This window comes from Mauremys mutica, chromosome 1, assembly GCF_020497125.1.
Source record: "Mauremys mutica isolate MM-2020 ecotype Southern chromosome 1, ASM2049712v1, whole genome shotgun sequence".
Lineage (NCBI taxonomy): Eukaryota > Metazoa > Chordata > Testudines > Geoemydidae > Mauremys > Mauremys mutica.
This window is the reverse complement of record NC_059072.1, coordinates 226380271-226398615: the sequence shown is the minus strand read 5'-3', so window position 1 is coordinate 226398615 and position 18345 is coordinate 226380271. Positions and strand designations below refer to the sequence as shown.

Sequence of the window (18345 nt, the reverse complement as noted above, 5' to 3'; positions counted from 1 at the left end):
TCGTTGTTGTTGTTAACATGCATATCTCCTGAGCAAAATACCCACAATCGTCTAGTATTCAAATATAGGGTCAAATTGCCACCACCTCTTCTGTAAATAGACTGGATTCTGATCTGGTGGCTCTTGCTGGAGAATGGGAGCCAAAAGTAGAAAGAATGTCACCTTTTGTTGCATTATTCCATCCTTTTTCCAAACCTGTGTAAGTCCTACCATGGATGAATTGTATAGACTGGGCCAAGCAGAGTGGAGTGAGACAGGAGCTACTCTCTGTAACTAGAGCAGGAGTAGGCAGCCTATGGCATGGGTGCCGAAGGCGGCACGCGAGCTGATTTTCAGTGGCACTCACACTGCCCAGGTCCTGGCCACCGGTCCGGGGGCTCTGCATTTTAATTTATTTTTAAATGAAGCTTCTTAAACATTTTAAAAACCTTATTTACTTTACATACAACAATAGTTTAGTTATATATTATAGACTTATAGAAAGAGACCTTCTAAAACGTTAAAATGTATAACTGGCACGCAAAACCTTCAATTAGAATAAATAAATGAAGACTCGGCACAGCACTTCTGAAAGGTTGCCAACCCCTGAACTACAGCCTAATGTACATACAATTCTTATATGCCGTTTAAAGTTTTTCAGCATTACTTGGTGGGGGTAGTGTGAGGATTCATTTGTTAATAGGTGCCTAGTTCTGTGAAGCTGTAAAGTGCTGTAGCAATGCCATGTATTATTTCATGTGACTAACATACAAACATATGTGACTTTGTTTTTTAACAGATCAAAAAGAAAAGTACTTGGAAGAAAAGATTCTGGAGATCTTTCTGTAAGAAACAGATTGAGAGCTTCATCTGGGGCTAGCAGCACATCACCTGCTAGCAGCACATCACCTGCCAGCAGTGTGCCACCTGCCAGCAGTGTGGGAGCCCCAACAAGCAGTCAGAGGTCTCCAGGTCTTATTTACAGAAATGCCAAAAAGTCCAACACATCTAACGAGGAATTTAAGCTACTGCTCCTTAAAAAGGGCAGTCGATCCGATTCTAGCTATAGGATGTCAGCGACCGAGATACTAAAGAGCCCTATTTTGCCCAAATCTCCCAGTGAGCTAATTGTGGATTCCCCTCAAAACACTGATGAGACTCCCCAGACATCATCAACTCCTGAAGCATTATCCCCCCTGTCTCCGTGCTCCCCTAGAGTTAATGCAGAAGGTTTCTCCTCCAAGAGCTTTTCTATGTCTGCATCTTCAAGAGTAGGGCGCTCGCGGGCACCTCCTGCAGCCAGCAGCAGCCGTTACAGCGTACGCTGTAGGCTGTACAGTACGCCAATGCAAGCTATCTCAGAAGGAGAAACTGAGAATTCAGATGGCAGCCCTCATGATGACCGATCTTCTCAGAGTTCAACATAGGTTGCCTAAGCTCCAGAGAGCCACACTGTTGACTGTGAAATTTGTAAACTCTGAAATTACTGGGGTTATAAAAGGATGTGAATATATAACAGGCCAACTCTGTAGCAGTCAAAACAATTGCAGGGCAATATCAATGCTTAAAAGTGGTTGTGTTTATAAGATGCTGGGAAAACAGAAATTTAGAGCTGTAGCTACTGATTACTTTACATTTCTAAAAAGTAGAAATATATGCTATGTCTCTTCAGTTTACCTTTAGCTTCATTTATCCTACTCTCATTCCTGTTGTCGCTGTAGATTTCAAAATCACCCAATCTTCACAGAATTAAAAATAACTTTTTTTTTAAGTTGCCCATTTAGGAACAAAACCTCTCACTGTAGTGCTTCCCTAGGGGAAAAAATGAAATTGTGCTTACGGATTGGTATTTTTCTACACTAAAATGAACTGAAACAAAATTTAGAAAAAATTAACAAAACATATGTAAATACCATATTTTTGATAAAAATCTGTAAATAGAATAATCAGAAAAAAGTAGACATGGCAAATAGTTTACTGCATAACAACTTTGTTTATAGAAGACAAAAGTCGTAAAATGTACTAACTGTATTCTGTGAATACCATTTTCATATCAAACATCATATTTACATGTCCACCAGTACCACTTTCAGTGTGATCAAAAAGCCTCAAATCTGAATTCTAGCTGTATGAAAGAAAATCTCAATGTTAATTAATGAAATATTAACGCTAATTAAGAGCCGATTAATTTTAAAGTAACCATTTGTCTTTCAAAATTTCGCTCAAAATAAGCTAATTGCAAAATGCAGCTGTGAGTTTCAATGTGGTAATTGGTAGGGATGGAAAGCATGCTTTTAACAGAACAAAATCATTTCTAATGCAGAGCCCCAAGCAGTCACATTTAACAGTGTCCCATAGCCCTTTATTCAGACATGGATTGCATTAGAGAGAATAGATATGAGGAAATAGTACTTGTTTTCATATTCTTATTAGACTATTGGGATACATAACACAGTCATAACCTGAGAACTATAATCTTTAAACATGATTAGTTTCTGATTCTTAAAGGAAACAAATAAATTATAAGCATGCAACAAGCACCATTTTATCAGTAAATATTTACTATGAGTTTTCAGTGAAGCTTTCTCTTTGTGCTGATGAGATTCATTCTACCTAAATATTTACAGAAATGACACTGTGAAAAATGTAGCTGGGAAATAAGTGTGTGTACGCATTATTTATATTCATTATTAAATGAGGAATGCTCTGGTTCATTATGCCAGCCACATACAGCTTAGTTTTGTCTGGGTTTACCAGAAATGCTTAACAGGGTGGGGGAATGATATGGGGGAGGGAAAGGAGATGAGTCAGAGCAAATGCTTTGATAAACTGAAGGCAGGGAAACAAAAGCTGAATTACTTGAAGTTACTTGCATTTTCTTGTCTTAAAACTGAAAGAAAACGTAGCTGTGAGCTCAAACCACAAGTTGTTTTATATCTTTATTTTTTAAACAAAATTAAACCAATGTTTAAAATGATAGGCCTTTTGTTACACCAGTTTTCCAATGGTGTAGCACCGCTTAAGCCAAGTGGAGAATCAGGCCCTATTTGTTCAAAATTTAAGCAGTTGGTATTGCTTACAGTAGAATATGCTTTTAAACATGGGATGGTTTAATGCAGAGGACAGCTTTTAAGGAAGAATGTGGCATGCAGTAGGACAGAGTGAGTAGGATGACAGAAAGGTACTTTGGTACTAAAGAAATCAAATAAATTTGGCTTCAAGCATAAGTAAACGACGTTAGGGAAGTGGGATGTGTGAATGGGGTTTTATTGGTTTAAGTTTTACATATACAATGCATAGGGCAGAGAATTTTAAAAGAAGGCAATTAATGTTTTGAAGAGGACGGTTCTATTTAAAATTGGAATGATTTTGGAATGACTGAACAAACTAGAATGACTTAACAAAAATTTGAATGTTATTTCCCTTTAGAATATGTCCTATTTCATGTAGCGTACACTACCAAAAATATAATTCAGGGTTTCCTACCGTCCTTCTGTGCAGTGTGATAGCATACAGTACGTGGGATATGGTCAGTGTGTGCATGTGAGTATGTGTGTTGGGGGGAAATTAAATTGGCAAAATGGTTTAAAACATCAGGAAAACTTGGAGGTGTTTAAAGAAAGATAAGTGGGTCAAGGTTTTGGAAATAAGTCTCATTGCTTGTGTCAACAGGCTAATTAAGAAAACCTGAGACTAAGTGCAGGGGAAATAAATGAATTAGTATGTTTTTTACCAGGACATGTTTAGCATATCTCAAAATACATTTTTTTTTGAGACCATGAGTAAATGAAGTTGCTGAGTCAGACAGAACAGTCTTATTCGGTCATCTTGGGTCACTTACCTTAAAATTTATATCAGCCACCCTTTTATAATATCCTTAATATGCTTTAAAAATCATTCTAAAGTTTAAGTAGAAAACAGCTGAGTTGACTTTGATAAATTGATATCACCTTTTATTAACAAACTAGGCATTTAATTTCATAGTGGTACCATATATATATGGTACCACTATGAAATTAAATGTGTATGAAATTATATATATATAAACATTTTGACTTGAATTATGAGGCAGTAATATACCCTCTGTATGTAATGGTCACAGAACTAGCACATCAAATATAGTTTTACTTATTTTGTTTAATCTATGACAAAGTTTTTCTATTTAACAGATTTAAACCCAAATACAGCTGGATTGTAAATCCACTAAGAAAAAAAAGAATTCACAATCATAACAAGTGTGGGAGCCAGAAAATTTTTCAAAGGAAACCCCTTTAGTGAGGTATATATCTTTAAGGCACTCAAGACAAGCTTTAGAACAAAAATAACAACACATATCTTGAAACAGGGTACAATGCTACACTAGGTAACTTGTGAACCATCATTCCAATCTATCGTTCTGTTTGCACTGATGTTATGGAAATGGTTTTTGGAAATTATGCAGCTGTTTTTGTGTCTGAAAAATAACTTTTTTTTTCTTTTTTTTCTTTTGTGGCAGCATAGAGGACATGGAATAGTTGTAGCAAATAAAGCAAATGTTTGCTTTTGCCAAAGGTCAGTGATTGAGTGCATTTGCTGCAATGGTGGCAGATTTAGAGAAATATTGTAGGTTATGATTTAAAGATTAAAAAAATTAAGGAGGTTACAGTGTAACTATTTTGGTACTAGCACCAGTTCATGCTGGCAGAAAAGACAATGGTTTATGGACTTGCATCCATTTTGTATTTTTGTAATATTTGTAAATATGAACTTTTTAAATTGTTGCAAAGATGGTTTCTTTTGTAAAATGTTTTCAAAGTTTACATTAAATCCAAGCCTTTGTATATTTTAGAGCTGTGCAACACTTTAAGTCTTGTATTTATTTTTAGTAAAAACAGTGAGTTTCATTGTGAACCCCTCTCAAAAAATGTGTCAGAAAAGTTTGATTACCTAGAAAGTGTGTATAGAAACTGCAAATAAACGTGACTGCAATTAAACCACACATTCTCTTTATTGTCCTCCAGTGAAATGTTATTTCTAATCAATAGTCTGCAAATGTGGCAGTTTGCAAAGGTAAGTTTCTAAGTACATTACACATTTCATACAGTCTATTCTTATTCTCTCTCCTTGAATTCTAATTTTTAGTTCAGAGACAGAGGACAAAATCCAATTGCCATTGACTTTAATAGGATTGTTAATGAGAGTTTTGCCTAAGTATAAAGACTTCTGGATTTGCCCTTAGTTTATTGTTTGGGGATGGGGGAGGGAGACAAAATGATGGCGAGATTGCTTGCTTATCTGTGGTTGGAAGGCCTAAACCAAACTGCAACAATGAAAATCCAAGGTGTAACCAAGCCCCCGGAATGAATGTCACTTGGAAATACAGGTGGTGGTCAAAAGGCAGAACATAACATTTAAAAATAAAATAAAATAATGTAGATTTTTCTGCCATTTTAAGTACAGTGATTATGGTGGGGGAAGTTGTGATGAGACCTTATATGGATTCGTAAGTTGGGGCAGACGTAAGGTCCTTCCCCTCTGTTTAATGCAAGGCTGTTCACGACAGTTCTTGCACTTAAAAAAAAAATTGTGAAGAAGTGGAAATGATTAACCTTTCTCAGATGTGTCATGAGAAGAATTTTTGGTGCACCATTTGTGGATGGCTTTGTCTCTACATGGGTACTTAAAAGAAAAAGATGTGTATGGCAGAAGAATTGAAATCTGCAGTTATGATGCCTAGAGCACGTGGAGAAAATCAGCATTAGGGAATGCAGCATTTATGTAAAATTCCAGTCAAGTAAATGAAGATTTCCTGTATGGATGTGGTCTTGAAGGAGTCTCCACCTGGAATTTAGTTTACATAACATTTTATTCAGATGGTGAACCAGCTAATGATTATGTAGATTTGCTGCTGTTAGTGTTATGTGCTCCTCTCAACCAAGAAATATAAATGAGTAAGAGTTCTGGAAAGAGCTCAGTCTGTAAAAGCAGACACAGAATCTGCTTTTCATCTGTTTCCAAAACATCCAGTTAGGCTGTCCTGGGAACAGATCAAAATCATACCCATGCTTTTCCAAAGGATGCTGTCTTCTTTTTTCCCCAAGTTACTTGCCTTGTGCTGTTCTGGCTAGACTCTTCTTGACTCTGAGTTGTTTTAACAGACATGTAGACAAATCAGATGGCTGCATGTTACTTGGGGAATTCTGCGCCACTGCGCGATGCAGAATTTTGCAGAAATTGAAAATTTCCTTACCCCCACAGAAATAGGCTGCAGTGCTGCTGGCCACCACTAGGGGCCTCTGGACCCAGCAGAGCCCAGCTTGCCCATAGAAGATACTGCCAGGGGAGGGAGAGGGAGCTAGAGGATTCCTGGCAGCTGCAGTTCCCCGCATGCCGTGAGGGAAGGAGTGGTGCATAGGAAACTGCAAGCCTGGGACTGAGCATCAGGCTGTTTCTCCTACTGGATCCCTGGGCTCAGGGGATGTGCATCTGGCTAGGGGGTCCCGCAGCTGGACTCTGGGGGGAGGGGAGGACTTCCGGCAGGGACTCTGTGGCTGGACTCTGGGAGGGAAGGGGGTGCAGGTATCTGGGCTTGGGGGTGGGGGGTGGAGACCCAGCTGGGCTCTAAAGGGGAGGGGACAGAGAAGCAGGAACTGGGTTTGTGTAGGAGTTTCTTTAACTCTATACTCATGGGGGAATTTTTGTTGTGTTTCTGTAGTGTTACAGACATACTTGCTGACAGGTACTTTGAAATAAATTACTAAAATAATTTAAACTGGTGTGATTATGTTGTGTTATTTTGACAAATAAAATTTGCAGCATTTTAAAATGCCACAATTTTTAATTTTTTGGCGCAGAATTCCCCACAGGAGTAATATGTAGGAACACCACTGCACGACATTTGCCTGCCATTGTGCTGCACTTTAATCATGGCACATGGAATAAACCTAGCCACAATTCAACTTACAGATGTTTGATGATTTGGTTTCTGCCAAGAAAGGTGAGGAGGTCGTAATGTCTCTGTTGGATGTGTATAGTAAGCAGGATGCCCCAAATTACAACAGTTAGTAAAAAAAAAGTTATTATAATGGCTCCGTAGCATGGAAACTTTTTTAGTCACACAGGCAAGTGACGCCTGGGTTTTGAATAACTGGGGAGGGGGAATTTGGGCGGCAGATCCAGATCAGAATTAGACTCTTCAAATAAAAAGTAGAGAAAGATGTTTAAAGGGACTGGTAAAGCTAGAAAAGCGCAGCAGCACATAGCTAAAACTATAACAAAATCTCTAGGTAAAGTGCAGTGGTTAAAGTAACTCAAAATAGGAAGGGAAAATCACCTATTTCCATTATGCATTGTGTGCTAACAGAATGCCGCACAATGGAAGGGAATGGGGTCATGAAGAAATGTATCTGAAATGAATTCATATTCCTGGGCAAGCCCATAGCTAGCCCCACAGCATCTGCATGTAGCTGGATAGGGACACATCCATGCTCGCCAATCCATTCCTCTAAATACTGTGGTTTAGACTTTTTCAGAGTAGTATATCAGTATTAATATAAAAACAAAACAAAAACAGAGGGTCCAGGAAATTCTCTGATGGAACATTTTGAAATAATGAAGTTTCCTGATTTTTAAATGTTAAGACATAGAGGGACAGCTATTGGGGAGACAGCTCTTTTATAGGAGAACTAAATAAGTGATGACCAACTAAGACACCACGGGTTCTTCTACTAGTGCTGCTATTCCATTTTCTAATGGCAAGGATGTAAACCCAGCAACTATCCCCACCAGCTCTTACTGCTGCTCCCATTTTAGACTCCACTGACTTCCTGAGCAGGAATAAGTAAGTTCTGGAATAACAACTCAAGTTTAGGAAAGGGAAAAGAAAGGTGGGGGAAGGGTTTTCTCCTTTTGTAACAGAGAAGAGCTGCGTTAACATCACACCCTGAATGACTGGTAAGTTATTCAGACTGTTTTGTGCATCCGGTATGAAACATTTCTCTGTCTGGTTGGAAGGTGCTAAATTAAAGTACTAAAATACACTTTAACATTTGTAATTTAAAAGAATTACTTTTGCATAAATAAAGAAGCTTTGCTTTCTATTAATGTTCTTGCAATACTTGTATTTTATTCTGAACAGAGGAACATTAGCCTGTTTACCTATATTATCAGCCTATAGAATAAGCAGCAAGTGTGGGAGTTATAGAAATCAAAACTGAAGTTTTTTTGAGAAAGAGAATTATGCAGATAGTGTGTGGTAGAAATTGTGGTTTGGTCAGCTTATTAACTTGTCAAATTGAATATATTTCAATTGGCTGAACTTTTAAATTCTATTACAAACTTCTGATGCTGAAACAGAGAAGCCAGTTGCACTGAAAAAAAAACAAATGCCCATAATCACAGACAGCATTTGAGGAATTGTAGGGGTAATGCTATGTACAGCAATAAATACTTGAGTAGCTTAGTTTATTAGGGTATAAAACAAAGTTGGTACAGCACTATCAGAGTTATTTGTCACTTCTTGAAGCGTTTATATTTAACATTCAGTGGCATTGTTTCTTTATAGTTTCCTTATTTTTGTTTAAATAACTTCAAAGACATACTCTGGCTAGATCAGTAGTAGATGAGCTTCTTAGATGGTCCCTCGATTAAGGGATACCAAAAATTATTGGCCCTATGACCATTTGGTAATTTTGGACCCTCAAACGGGAACCCAATTTTATCCCTTTCCTTTATCTGTCCCTCTTCCCTCTCTTTAAATTTAAAAAAAAAAACAGTTGAGATAACTTTAGCGTGCTCTGACCTGAGCCAAAACCCACCGAAGTCAATGAAAGCTGGATTAGGCCCTGTATCAGGGGTCAGCAACCTTTCGGAAGTGCTGTGCCGAGTCTTCATTATTCACTCTAATTTAAGGTTTCACGTGCCAGTAATACATTTTAATGTTTTTAGAAGATCTCTTTCTACAAGTCTATAATATCTAACTAAACTATTGTTGTATGTAAAGTAAATAAGGTTTTTAAAATGTTTAAGAAGCTTCATTTAAAATTAAATTAAAATGTAGAGCCCCCCCAGACTGGTGTCTAGGACAGTGTGAGTGCCACTGAAAATCAGCTTGAGTGCTGCCTTTGGCACATATGCCATAGGTTGCCTACCCCTGCCCTATATGTTAATCTAGTGTAGATGCTTATCAATTTCAAAGACAGAAAAGGCTTTAGAAGCGACTCATAAGCAGGAATGGATAATGGAAACTAAGGCTATGTCTACACTAGCACTTTTGTTGGTATAACTTTTTTGTTGCTCAGGGGAGTGAAAAAAACACCCATCTGAGCTACATAAATTATACCAACAGAAATGCCAGCGTGGACAGACACATGTTCATATAATTTAGGTCCTTCATAGGTTTCTCATTTACTGTTTTCAGGATCTGTTTTCATCTAACAGAACTTTTTAATCAATTCCCTTTTTCACCAATTATATTTCCTTTTTTTCCCTCTTGATACTCTCTCTGTTGTCTGCGTATTTTATTTCCCTATATTTCCCTTCTGTAATAGTGTCTGCTCACATCCCCTATTTTTTTCTGCTTTTCCTGACCTGAAACCTTTCCTATTTACCTTCTTTCCCCCTTCTCACTTCTAAGTCCCCTACTTTTATTCTGGTGCTCTTCTTTTATCTCACCTCCTATCTCAGCTCCGGTTCATCCGCTAGCTCACATCTGGCTTCTTCTCCTTCTTCTCTAACAGCTTTTTCCCACCACCCCCTTCAAGCAGATTCTGTATCCCCCCTTCCCCCCCCTGAGCTGCCCTCTGATTGGCTGCCTCTCTCCCCAGAGCAACATTCTGTGCTTCTGCATCACAGCTGCAGCAGGTGCCAATGCCAGGGCAGGATTACCCCACTTCAGCCTCTTCCATAGTGATGATGAAGAAAAGGTGGCAGCACTGCTTACTGTGAGCATTATAGAAAAAAAATTAAGTATTTTATATCATTCTTCTCCTCAGTCACAAATAGATAATTAGTTTGATGCTACAGCAAGGCCAGTTTGGTTTTCCCAACTGGCTCTTCCTATCATCTGGTAACAGACAGAAATAGATCTAAAAGACAGAGAGAAGGCTGCTTTTATACTCTTCAAGTTGCTCCGGAGCAGGCTACTGCAATGTTGTGTCTCTCTGATCCTGTTACACCTGGATGATATCTTCCTGGAGCATGCTAAATCTTTAGGTGAGAAAGTGATCCACTTACAAATGATCTGTGATAAGCTTAAGAATGTCTATCTGAAAATGAACAAAAAATATGAACTGATTAAAAAACAACTGGTAATCCACACTGTTTATTTGAGAAGTGAGGGAGACATTTCAATAAACAAAACAAAACAAAAAAAAAACAACCCACCACCAAAAAGACACACATCACACCTCAAGAGTTGCAACAGGTTTTCAAAGGTTCTCATTATGGCAATTTCACTATTTACCAACATAACAAAATAATTGAGTAAGTGAGAAAAGACTTTATCCATAATAGTACAATTAGGCATTTCAAGAGTCATGTAAAGCTCTTACAACTAGTTCTTGCCTGTCTCAAAATTCCTTTCCTATTCATAAGTGTAAGAATGTAATGTTTGGCCCACAAATGAGGACTTGGAGATGATGGCATATTACAGTGTAAGTCTAAATTCGACAGACAGAAATTGTGCCACCAAAAAGGAAGTGTTACTTAAATCTACTTAATCTAGTGACCCTTTTCCATCTTTATATTAGAAAATCTGGGGTTATAAAAGATCTTACTTTATAAATGGTTCTTAAACTCAAGAATCCTGATGGATAGTTAGCTAGGTTGATGAAAAAATTATAAAAATATCTCAGTGTTACACAAAGATGCAGGCAACAACATGGTAATGCTTTGTTCTGTTGACCATGGTGGGAAAGAGAGGAGAGAGTGAAAAGACTGAGTCTGTTTAGTTTAATGATATAAATAAGAGGGATGTGATAGTTACATAAAAAAATGACTAACACAGAGAAGACAATCACACACACCTATTTACTTTCATAACACAGAACAAAGGCACATTAAATGGAACTGAAAGGCAATACATTTCAAACTAAGTAGAGTCTGGGACACAACCCCTCATTCTTCAGGGCATAAAAAGAGGTATTGGGAGAATTTTTTCCCTATTTACAAATCTATATGTGGTTTCTTCTTCTGAACTATCTGGTACTGACCACTGTCATAGCCAGAATACTAGATTATTACTTATATTACAGTAGTGTTTGTGATTAAGGCTGCTCACATTAAATTTGCCTGTTTTCATGGTTTAAAGTTTGACATGTCACTCATACTCCCTTTGTGTCTCCTCTATTTTTAACTTCAGCATGTTCCTATTCCTTCCTTTCTCCTCTCCACCTTTATCTCGCCAGTCTCACCTCAGTCATTTCTACTTTCCCCGGGGGTCTCTTCCATTCCTTCACACTGGTCCCATCTCTTTGCCACACCCCTCTTGTCAGGGAGGTTCAGAGGGAAGGGCTTGCTCACACATGAAATGCAGAGACTGGAAGCAAGGCTGAGGGCCGAACACAGTGAGTTTGTAGGTATCAGTCTGCGAAGGGTTATATGCAATGGTGTTGTAGCCCTTTTGGTCACAGGATATTAGAGACAAAGTAGGTGAAGGCCAATATCTTTTATTGGACCAACTTCTGTTGGTGAGTGAGACAAGCTTTTGAGTGACACCGAGCTCTTCTTCAGGCCTGGAAAATGCACTGTCACAGCTCTCTCTGCTCGCCTCTCTCACCGATAGAACTTGGTCCAATAAGCGAGATTTTCCCTAGCCCACCTAGTCTCTCCCAACACCCTAAGGGTGGCAGCTTTGTGCCTATCCCTCCCGCCTTCTCCCCCAGCCAAAATCAGGCACCAGACACTCCCATGGGAACTGTGAGCAGACTAGGGTTGTCAGGCATCCAGTTTTCGCCCAGAACACCTGGTTAAAAAGGAACCCTAGTGGCTCCTTAAAGATCTGGTTGGCAGGGCTCTGTGCGGCTCCCCAGAAGCGGTGACAAGTCCCTCAACGCCTAGGCATGGCCTGGGGGACTGCATGCACTGCCCCCACAGCTCCCATTGGCCAGGAACCACAGCCAATGAAAGCGCTGCCTGCAGATGGAGGCAGCACACCGAGCCCCCTGGCCACCCCTCCAGCAGGCACTTCTTGCTGCTTCCGGTGATCCGCTCGAGGCCCATGGCCTCAGCCCTGAGCCCCCTCCTGCACCCAAACTTCCTCCCCGAGCCTGCATCCTCTTCTGTACCCCAAACCCATCATCCCCAGTCCCACACCAGAGCCTGACCCCCCCCCCACACCCCACCTTGGAACCCTCTCTCTCTGTACTCCAAACCCCCTATCTCAGAGCCCTTTCCCCCCACACCCAGAGCCCCCTCCCGCAGCCTGACCCCCTTATTTCTGGCCACACCCCAGCCTAGAACCTGTACCCTCTCCTGCACCACAACCCCCTTCCCCACACCAGTGAAAATGAGTGAGTGAGGGTATGGGAGAGCAAGCAACAGTGTGGGGGGTAGGGTGGGGAGAGGGCTCAGAGAAGTGGGACAAGGGTGATTGGTTTTGTGGAGTTACAAAGATGGCAACCCTATAATCTCACCAGGGTGCCAAGGCCCACGAGCAGGTTTCAGACGGTTCACCAAGAAGAGCGGCATTAGACCGAAAGCCGAAGTCCCGCAGCATGAGCAGCTTAGCTTTGTTGGGGTCCCGGGTAACGGCCTGGCTTGCTACCCCTTAATGTCAGTCATGAGTTTTATATGCAGAAAACCAGTTGTTGTGACGCAAGCTGGCTGTGGAGTTATGCTAGCCTGTTGGCGGGGGAGACTCAGAAAGGAGGCGGTGGCGAACCCCTGCTGCAGCATCCAGGGCTCCTGTCAGTGCTTGGCTCCAGCCGGCCACGGAGAACACAAGCCCCCTGGTGTCAGGCACAGACAGATCAGAGGGCAGTGGCCTAAAGCGGTTGTTCTCCCCCAGGTATCCCTAAACGTGCAGGGGGCCACGTGCAGCGCCCCGCCCCGCCCCCGTGTCTCTGGCCCGACGCCCAGACGGGGGTAAGGGCGGAGATGCCGCACCCGGGGGCAGCCCAGACTCCCCCGCCCCAGGGCAACAGCCACCGCCCCTCCCCCTCGCCTGTGTGCGGGGTCGGGGAACGTCAGGGCCGGGCTCCCCACACGCCTGCTACCCGCGGGGGCGGGGGGGCTCCCCAGGGCGGGAGATGCTGCCCCTCCCCAACTGCGGGGCTCCGGGGAGCGCATGGGGCCAGGGGCCGCTGCCGGGCGGGACGCCGTTTGCCGGACGCGCCCCCGTCCCCACTGCGCAGCCGCGCGGATTCAAAACAGTTTGTTGCTCACGTCGGCGAAGCCGCTTCCGTTTCCAACGCCACATTCCGGCCACACCTGCCTGCGCGGAGCCCGGCTCGCCACCCGCCCGGGACACCCCCCGCAGCGCCATGTCCGCGGAGGGTAAGTGCCTAACTGCCCCCCCGCCGCCGGCGTGCGGAGCTGCCCGCGTGTAGGAAACGTTCCCCTGTCGTTCGCAACGGCCGGACCCAAACGTTCTTTGCGGAGCCGGCCAAGCCACGCCCACAATACCCCATCCTATTGGCCGGTTCCGACCAACCTTGCTGTTGCTATTGGTCCTCCCGGCTGCTTGTCGCCAGTGGCGTCATTGGCCGAGCGGCGGAGGGGGCTTTGAGGGAGGGGGCGCTTGGTGGGGGGCGGTGGCCTCCTGCCTTGAGGGATTGGGAGGGGGCGTCCTCGCGCTTTGTCTGTGGCGCCAGGCGGTGCCGAGCCGCGTGTGGGGGGTGGGGACAGGACAGGAGGTGCCGCCCCCCCCCCCCCCCCGGCGATGTGGGATTTGGGGGAGGGGCGTTAAACAGGACCAGGATGGCGCCCCTCCCCCCGCCGCCGCCGCGAGTCACCGGGCCAGGAGGTAATAGGTTAGAACAGGCTCATGGGCTGTCAGGGCTGGAGGGGACCTCAGGAGTCACCTAGTCCAACCCCCTGCTCAAAGCAGGACCAACCCCCAGACTGATTTGCACCCCCACTTTTTTAAATGGCCCCTCATTCACCCACGAAAGCTTGTGCTCCAGTACGTCTGTAAGGTGCCGCAGGACTCCTCGTCGCTTTGTGCCCATCCAGACTAACACGGCTGCCCCTCTGACCCTCAGGGATTGAACTCACAACCGTGGGTTTAGCAAGCCAGTGGAGGTGCGGTTCACCTTCTCCCCCCTCCCCAGTGCGTGGGCTTTAGAGGGGGGGGGTCATTATCCCCTCCAGTTCTGGGGGAGGGGAATCAGACAGGAGGTGCTGCCCTCACCGCCCATAGGCTGCTTTAATGCTGGTATTGCTTCACTTTTGAGGAGTAACTAGATTTGCCACCTTAACTTTCTTCCAATGTAATTTTTTGTAACGCAATCCCAAGTGGTTGCAGATCTGACTCTACCCCATTATCCCTGTCTGCCCCTTCTGCCTCACTTGAATGTCCCCCCCTCTTCCCTTTGCCCCTTCACACCCTTTGCTTTAGTCAGGTGGCTTCCTTCTGGGTGGCAATATGGGGAACGTTTAGAGCACAGCTGGGACAGTCAGTCACCCTGTTCTCTGTTTTTGTGCCCAGTGACCCCCCCTGGTCAGCTAGGAGGAACAGTTACAGAAAAAGTGAAGTCTTCCCAGGCTGGAATATAGCCAGTACCCATGGGATCTTTGGAGAATTTAGTTGCTAAACTCTCAAGTCTCTACTGAGCGTGTGCACACTATGATTTTTCAAGGGCATGTAACTTGGCCAAATGTGTGCAGATTTTCTCAGGGGCAGTAAAAAGGCAAATTCCTGTTGTAAGAGAAGCCCCCTTCCAAATTTCAAGACCCTTTTTCAAAGCATGTTGGGGCTACACCTTCTTAAATAGTTGCAAGAAAGTTTTAACAAGTGCAAAACATTTTTTCCCCATTAACTCATTTTAAGAAATGGCTGAACTGTTTTTACTGAAATGTTCTCAAAAAATTAAGCAAGAGGCAGACACCATGGAAAATTTCCATGCAAATGTTTGAATTTAGCAAAATTATAAGCAACTAAAACAGGATCATCTAATGGGACGTGATAGGAAATGGAAAGTTTCAGTTTGTAGAGTCTTTCTATAGCAGTTCTCACAGGGGGTCCCCAGGCAGCTCTGGAGCAGGCTGTGTTGGGAATATTGTTCTGTTTTATTGTGGAAAATCTGCACAAACCCTTTATTTTTGTGTGTATTTTGCAGTGTATTTCTTGCAACAGTTCTACTGTGTTCCTCTTTCTTTCATCCATCTTACTTTTCTCCATTCTGTTTAAACTATTTTCCTATCTCTGCTTTTCATTGCTACAGTTTGATTGGGGGTGGGTTAATTTTTACCCAAAAAAAAAAATTGTCTGTTGGGCTGTGGGAGACCCAAAGCTAAATTACAAACTTTCAGACAAGACTATTGGAGCTTTCAAGTAACCAATTAAAAAAAAAAGTTACTCTATAGGTTATTGGAAGTACACCATGCTCCCAACAAGAGAATCAGAAAATACATCCTGAGCCTGTAAGCAATGTAGGCATCATCCTGCAATCAGTAGAGTGCCTTCTGCAACGGTAGCCCTAAAGGCAGTGAAGAATGACTCCTTGTCATATGACTGTAGTCATGTGACTAGGACCAGGAAATAGATATCTTGCCAGCAATCTTGTATGTCAGACTGTTAGTATTCCATGCATCTTTTGGCTTAAGAAATAGCTTGATTGGTATTGTTTGCTTGCAGAGAGTGCCATATTCATCTGTCCTCAGCCAAAAGGACAAGATGGTCTGATACAAAACCTATGAGTATAGGGAAAAGTTGAAAGAAATCAAGGAAGAGCTCCACATTAAAAATTGTTTCCTAATGAAGGAGTCATGCAAGCCTGTGTATGTGTGTGAGAGAAACCCACCTTATCAAATAATGCTTTTGTTTTTGTGAAGCCACAATTCTGTTTCTCATGAAAACATGCATTCCTGATAATTTCAGAGCAAGCCATATGTCAAACAGGTTCCAACACATCTATATACTGATTTTTCAGAACACAGGCATTCTATATTCCAAAAAATAACTACATACATATGCTGTACACTTCGTAATTCACACAGGCATGTCATCAGAAGGTGAAAGTGAATGGAAAAATGTTATTTAACCAGTGCCAACTGATGGTGCAAGCAGAGCAAAGTGCTTTGGGAAGCACTCCTAGCAGGTGAAAATGAACTGGGAAAGCGACGTGGCTTTGCATCTTACTGGACTCTGGTTATTGGGGGTTCTCGTTGGGTCTGCTGTGTCAGCTATCTGCGCAGAGCTGGGGCAGCACACAGATGGAACTCAAGCATGCAGCCGAGTGATATCAACATTGGAGAGAGCAGAGCACCACACCGGTACAGCTCTGACAACAATAGTCAGCAAGCCATCTGCTCAGTTGAAACCAGGCTCTGTAAGAGTTTGTGTTCAAATGTCACTACTGACAGTAGTAATTTTTGACAGCAGTAATTTTGATTTTGCTAGATATAGACTATAGCTTAAGATATTAATATTTTTGATGCATCTGACTGATATAGTCAGATGTCGAACAGTTTTATCTCTATATAAGTCATCATGAAGCAGCTGCCCTACATTTTTAAATGCTTTTAACTTTCGTGCAGAGATTCCGATGGTTCTGTACAAAGGCAACTAGAGTTCTTCATAAATACTGTACTGAAAAATGCTAAAATAACTACGAATAATGATCATAAAATGTTAAATTAAAGAAACAAAACTGACAAAAACTTGGGACAGAATGTCCTAATCAGTGTGTAGCTCTGCTCTGTCTATAATAATCTTCTTGTGCTCTGAATGTACAAAGTATGAGGTGCATTTGTATATCCTATAGGGTCATACAGCATATAGTATCCTGCTGCTTTACTGAAAATAACTGGCCATCTTCTAAACAGCATAACCCAGGGTATGTATTGATTCTGAGCAAGAAAAGAGTTAAATGACTGAAGCTTTCTTTGGACGTACATTTACTCTTTATTAAATTTCCAGGCAGAACTTTGTTAGCCTGTTGATTCATTGGAATGACTTGTTAAATGATTTAAAGAAGTAGCACCAAATATATTTACTTTATTACTGTAATACTTAATTTATGATGCAGCAAAGCACCAGTATGTGTGTTTTTTCATTTTACGGTGAAAGTAATTTTTCCCTTGAGAAGGTGCAACTCAAAACCTGAGGAATGTTTGACACTATTTTTCTTAATTATGATTTTTTTGTTTCCATGAGACAGTTACTGGAAACTTACAAATATCTCTGTTAAAAAAATTTTTTTTTGATCACTTGATGCTTATCTGTTCTGTTCATTCCCTCTGAAGCACCTGGCATTGGCCACTGAGCTAGATGGATCATTGCTCTGACCCATATGATCATTCTTATGTTGATTGTGGAGTTAGGTAATTTAGTCAGTTAATGCTCTAGCCATTGCTCCCAGGAACTTGGATTAAAATCTTAGTTTGCATCACACATTAAAAAGATTTTGGTGGCTTAATTCTAGTTTCTGTGTGGGACATGTTACATGGCATTTGTCTGCTGTGTGCTATTGATTTCTCATTTTTAAGAGCACCAAAATGAGAACAAACATTTATAAAGAGAAGTTGTTTTTGTAGATACTGCTTTGAGTAAATATATATCTGAAATGTTCTTTTGTACTAAGGTTTTGAAGGCATGGATATTTTAACCTGAATAGGTGAAACATTTTTCTTTTAGACTATATGACCGTGGTACTATAAAGTGGAAGTGATCTATTAAATTATGAGATTCATTTCTTCTGCTGCTGTAGGAAAGTGTGCCCCGATAGTTAAATACTGGATATGCCCTCTAATACTATGCTTTACTTTTAAAAACTCTCTAGTATTAAATGACATTGGTGTTTAATCAAGTCTATATCCATACATGCATTTTACACCACAAGCCTAAATTAAAAAGTGGTACTGATTTTCTGAATCCTCAGCTTCTTTTCCGCCCTCTAACAACTGCTAGTAGTACGTTACCCAATTGCTAGTTCTCTTCCATTGCTCATGAACTCCATGGGCCACCAGTCTTACCATTAGATCTTTGCTGTTATCAGTAAGGATTTCTCAGCAAGCATTTCATTCCTGTTAAGCATTCATGGTTTAAATAACAGATCAGGAGTGTTAATGACACGTTGAGTTTGTTTTTTATTAAGCATCTCAAAGAATGCCAAAAACAGCAGAAATAGTAATTCCCTCTAAAATTGCGAAGGGGTTTGTTCCTTTATCAATTCGTCCCTTTGAACTAAAACTGCTGTGGTCAGCTAAATGGACACTTAGTAAAAA

General features: G+C 41.8%; 2 protein-coding genes and 1 long non-coding RNA gene across 6 annotated transcripts in view; 2 read left to right on the top strand and 1 right to left on the bottom strand.

Annotated features, from left to right (window-relative positions):
• Nucleotides 1-4474, top strand: part of NHS (NHS actin remodeling regulator) — a 340119-nt gene extending 335645 nt beyond the window's left edge. The window contains exon 9 of the mRNA XM_045021174.1: nt 779-4474. Within this exon, the coding sequence (XP_044877109.1) occupies nt 779-1406 (628 nt within the window). The 3' untranslated portion in view covers nt 1407-4474. The remainder of the gene's footprint in view (nt 1-778) is intronic.
• Nucleotides 4475-10248: 5774 nt separating this feature from the next.
• LOC123372522 lies at nt 10249-13527 on the bottom strand. Its single transcript, XR_006580335.1, has 3 exons — nt 13342-13527; nt 12591-12905; nt 10249-11506 (listed from the first exon to the last, which is right to left on the bottom strand). It is a non-coding gene; the product is annotated as an uncharacterized LOC123372522 (long non-coding RNA).
• BEND2 (BEN domain containing 2) overlaps nt 13240-18345 on the top strand; it is a 37125-nt gene continuing 32019 nt past the window's right edge. Inside the window, exons 1-2 of one of the 4 annotated variants that reach the window (XM_045020463.1) lie at nt 13420-13452; nt 15794-15796. In XM_045020463.1, the coding sequence (XP_044876398.1) occupies nt 13440-13452; nt 15794-15796 (16 nt within the window). In that variant the 5' untranslated portion in view covers nt 13420-13439. Of the gene's footprint in view, nt 13453-13896; nt 13922-15793; nt 15797-16883; nt 16956-18345 lie in introns of those variants that run through there. The other 3 variants (XM_045020596.1, XM_045020399.1, XM_045020326.1) reach the window with 3 other exon arrangements.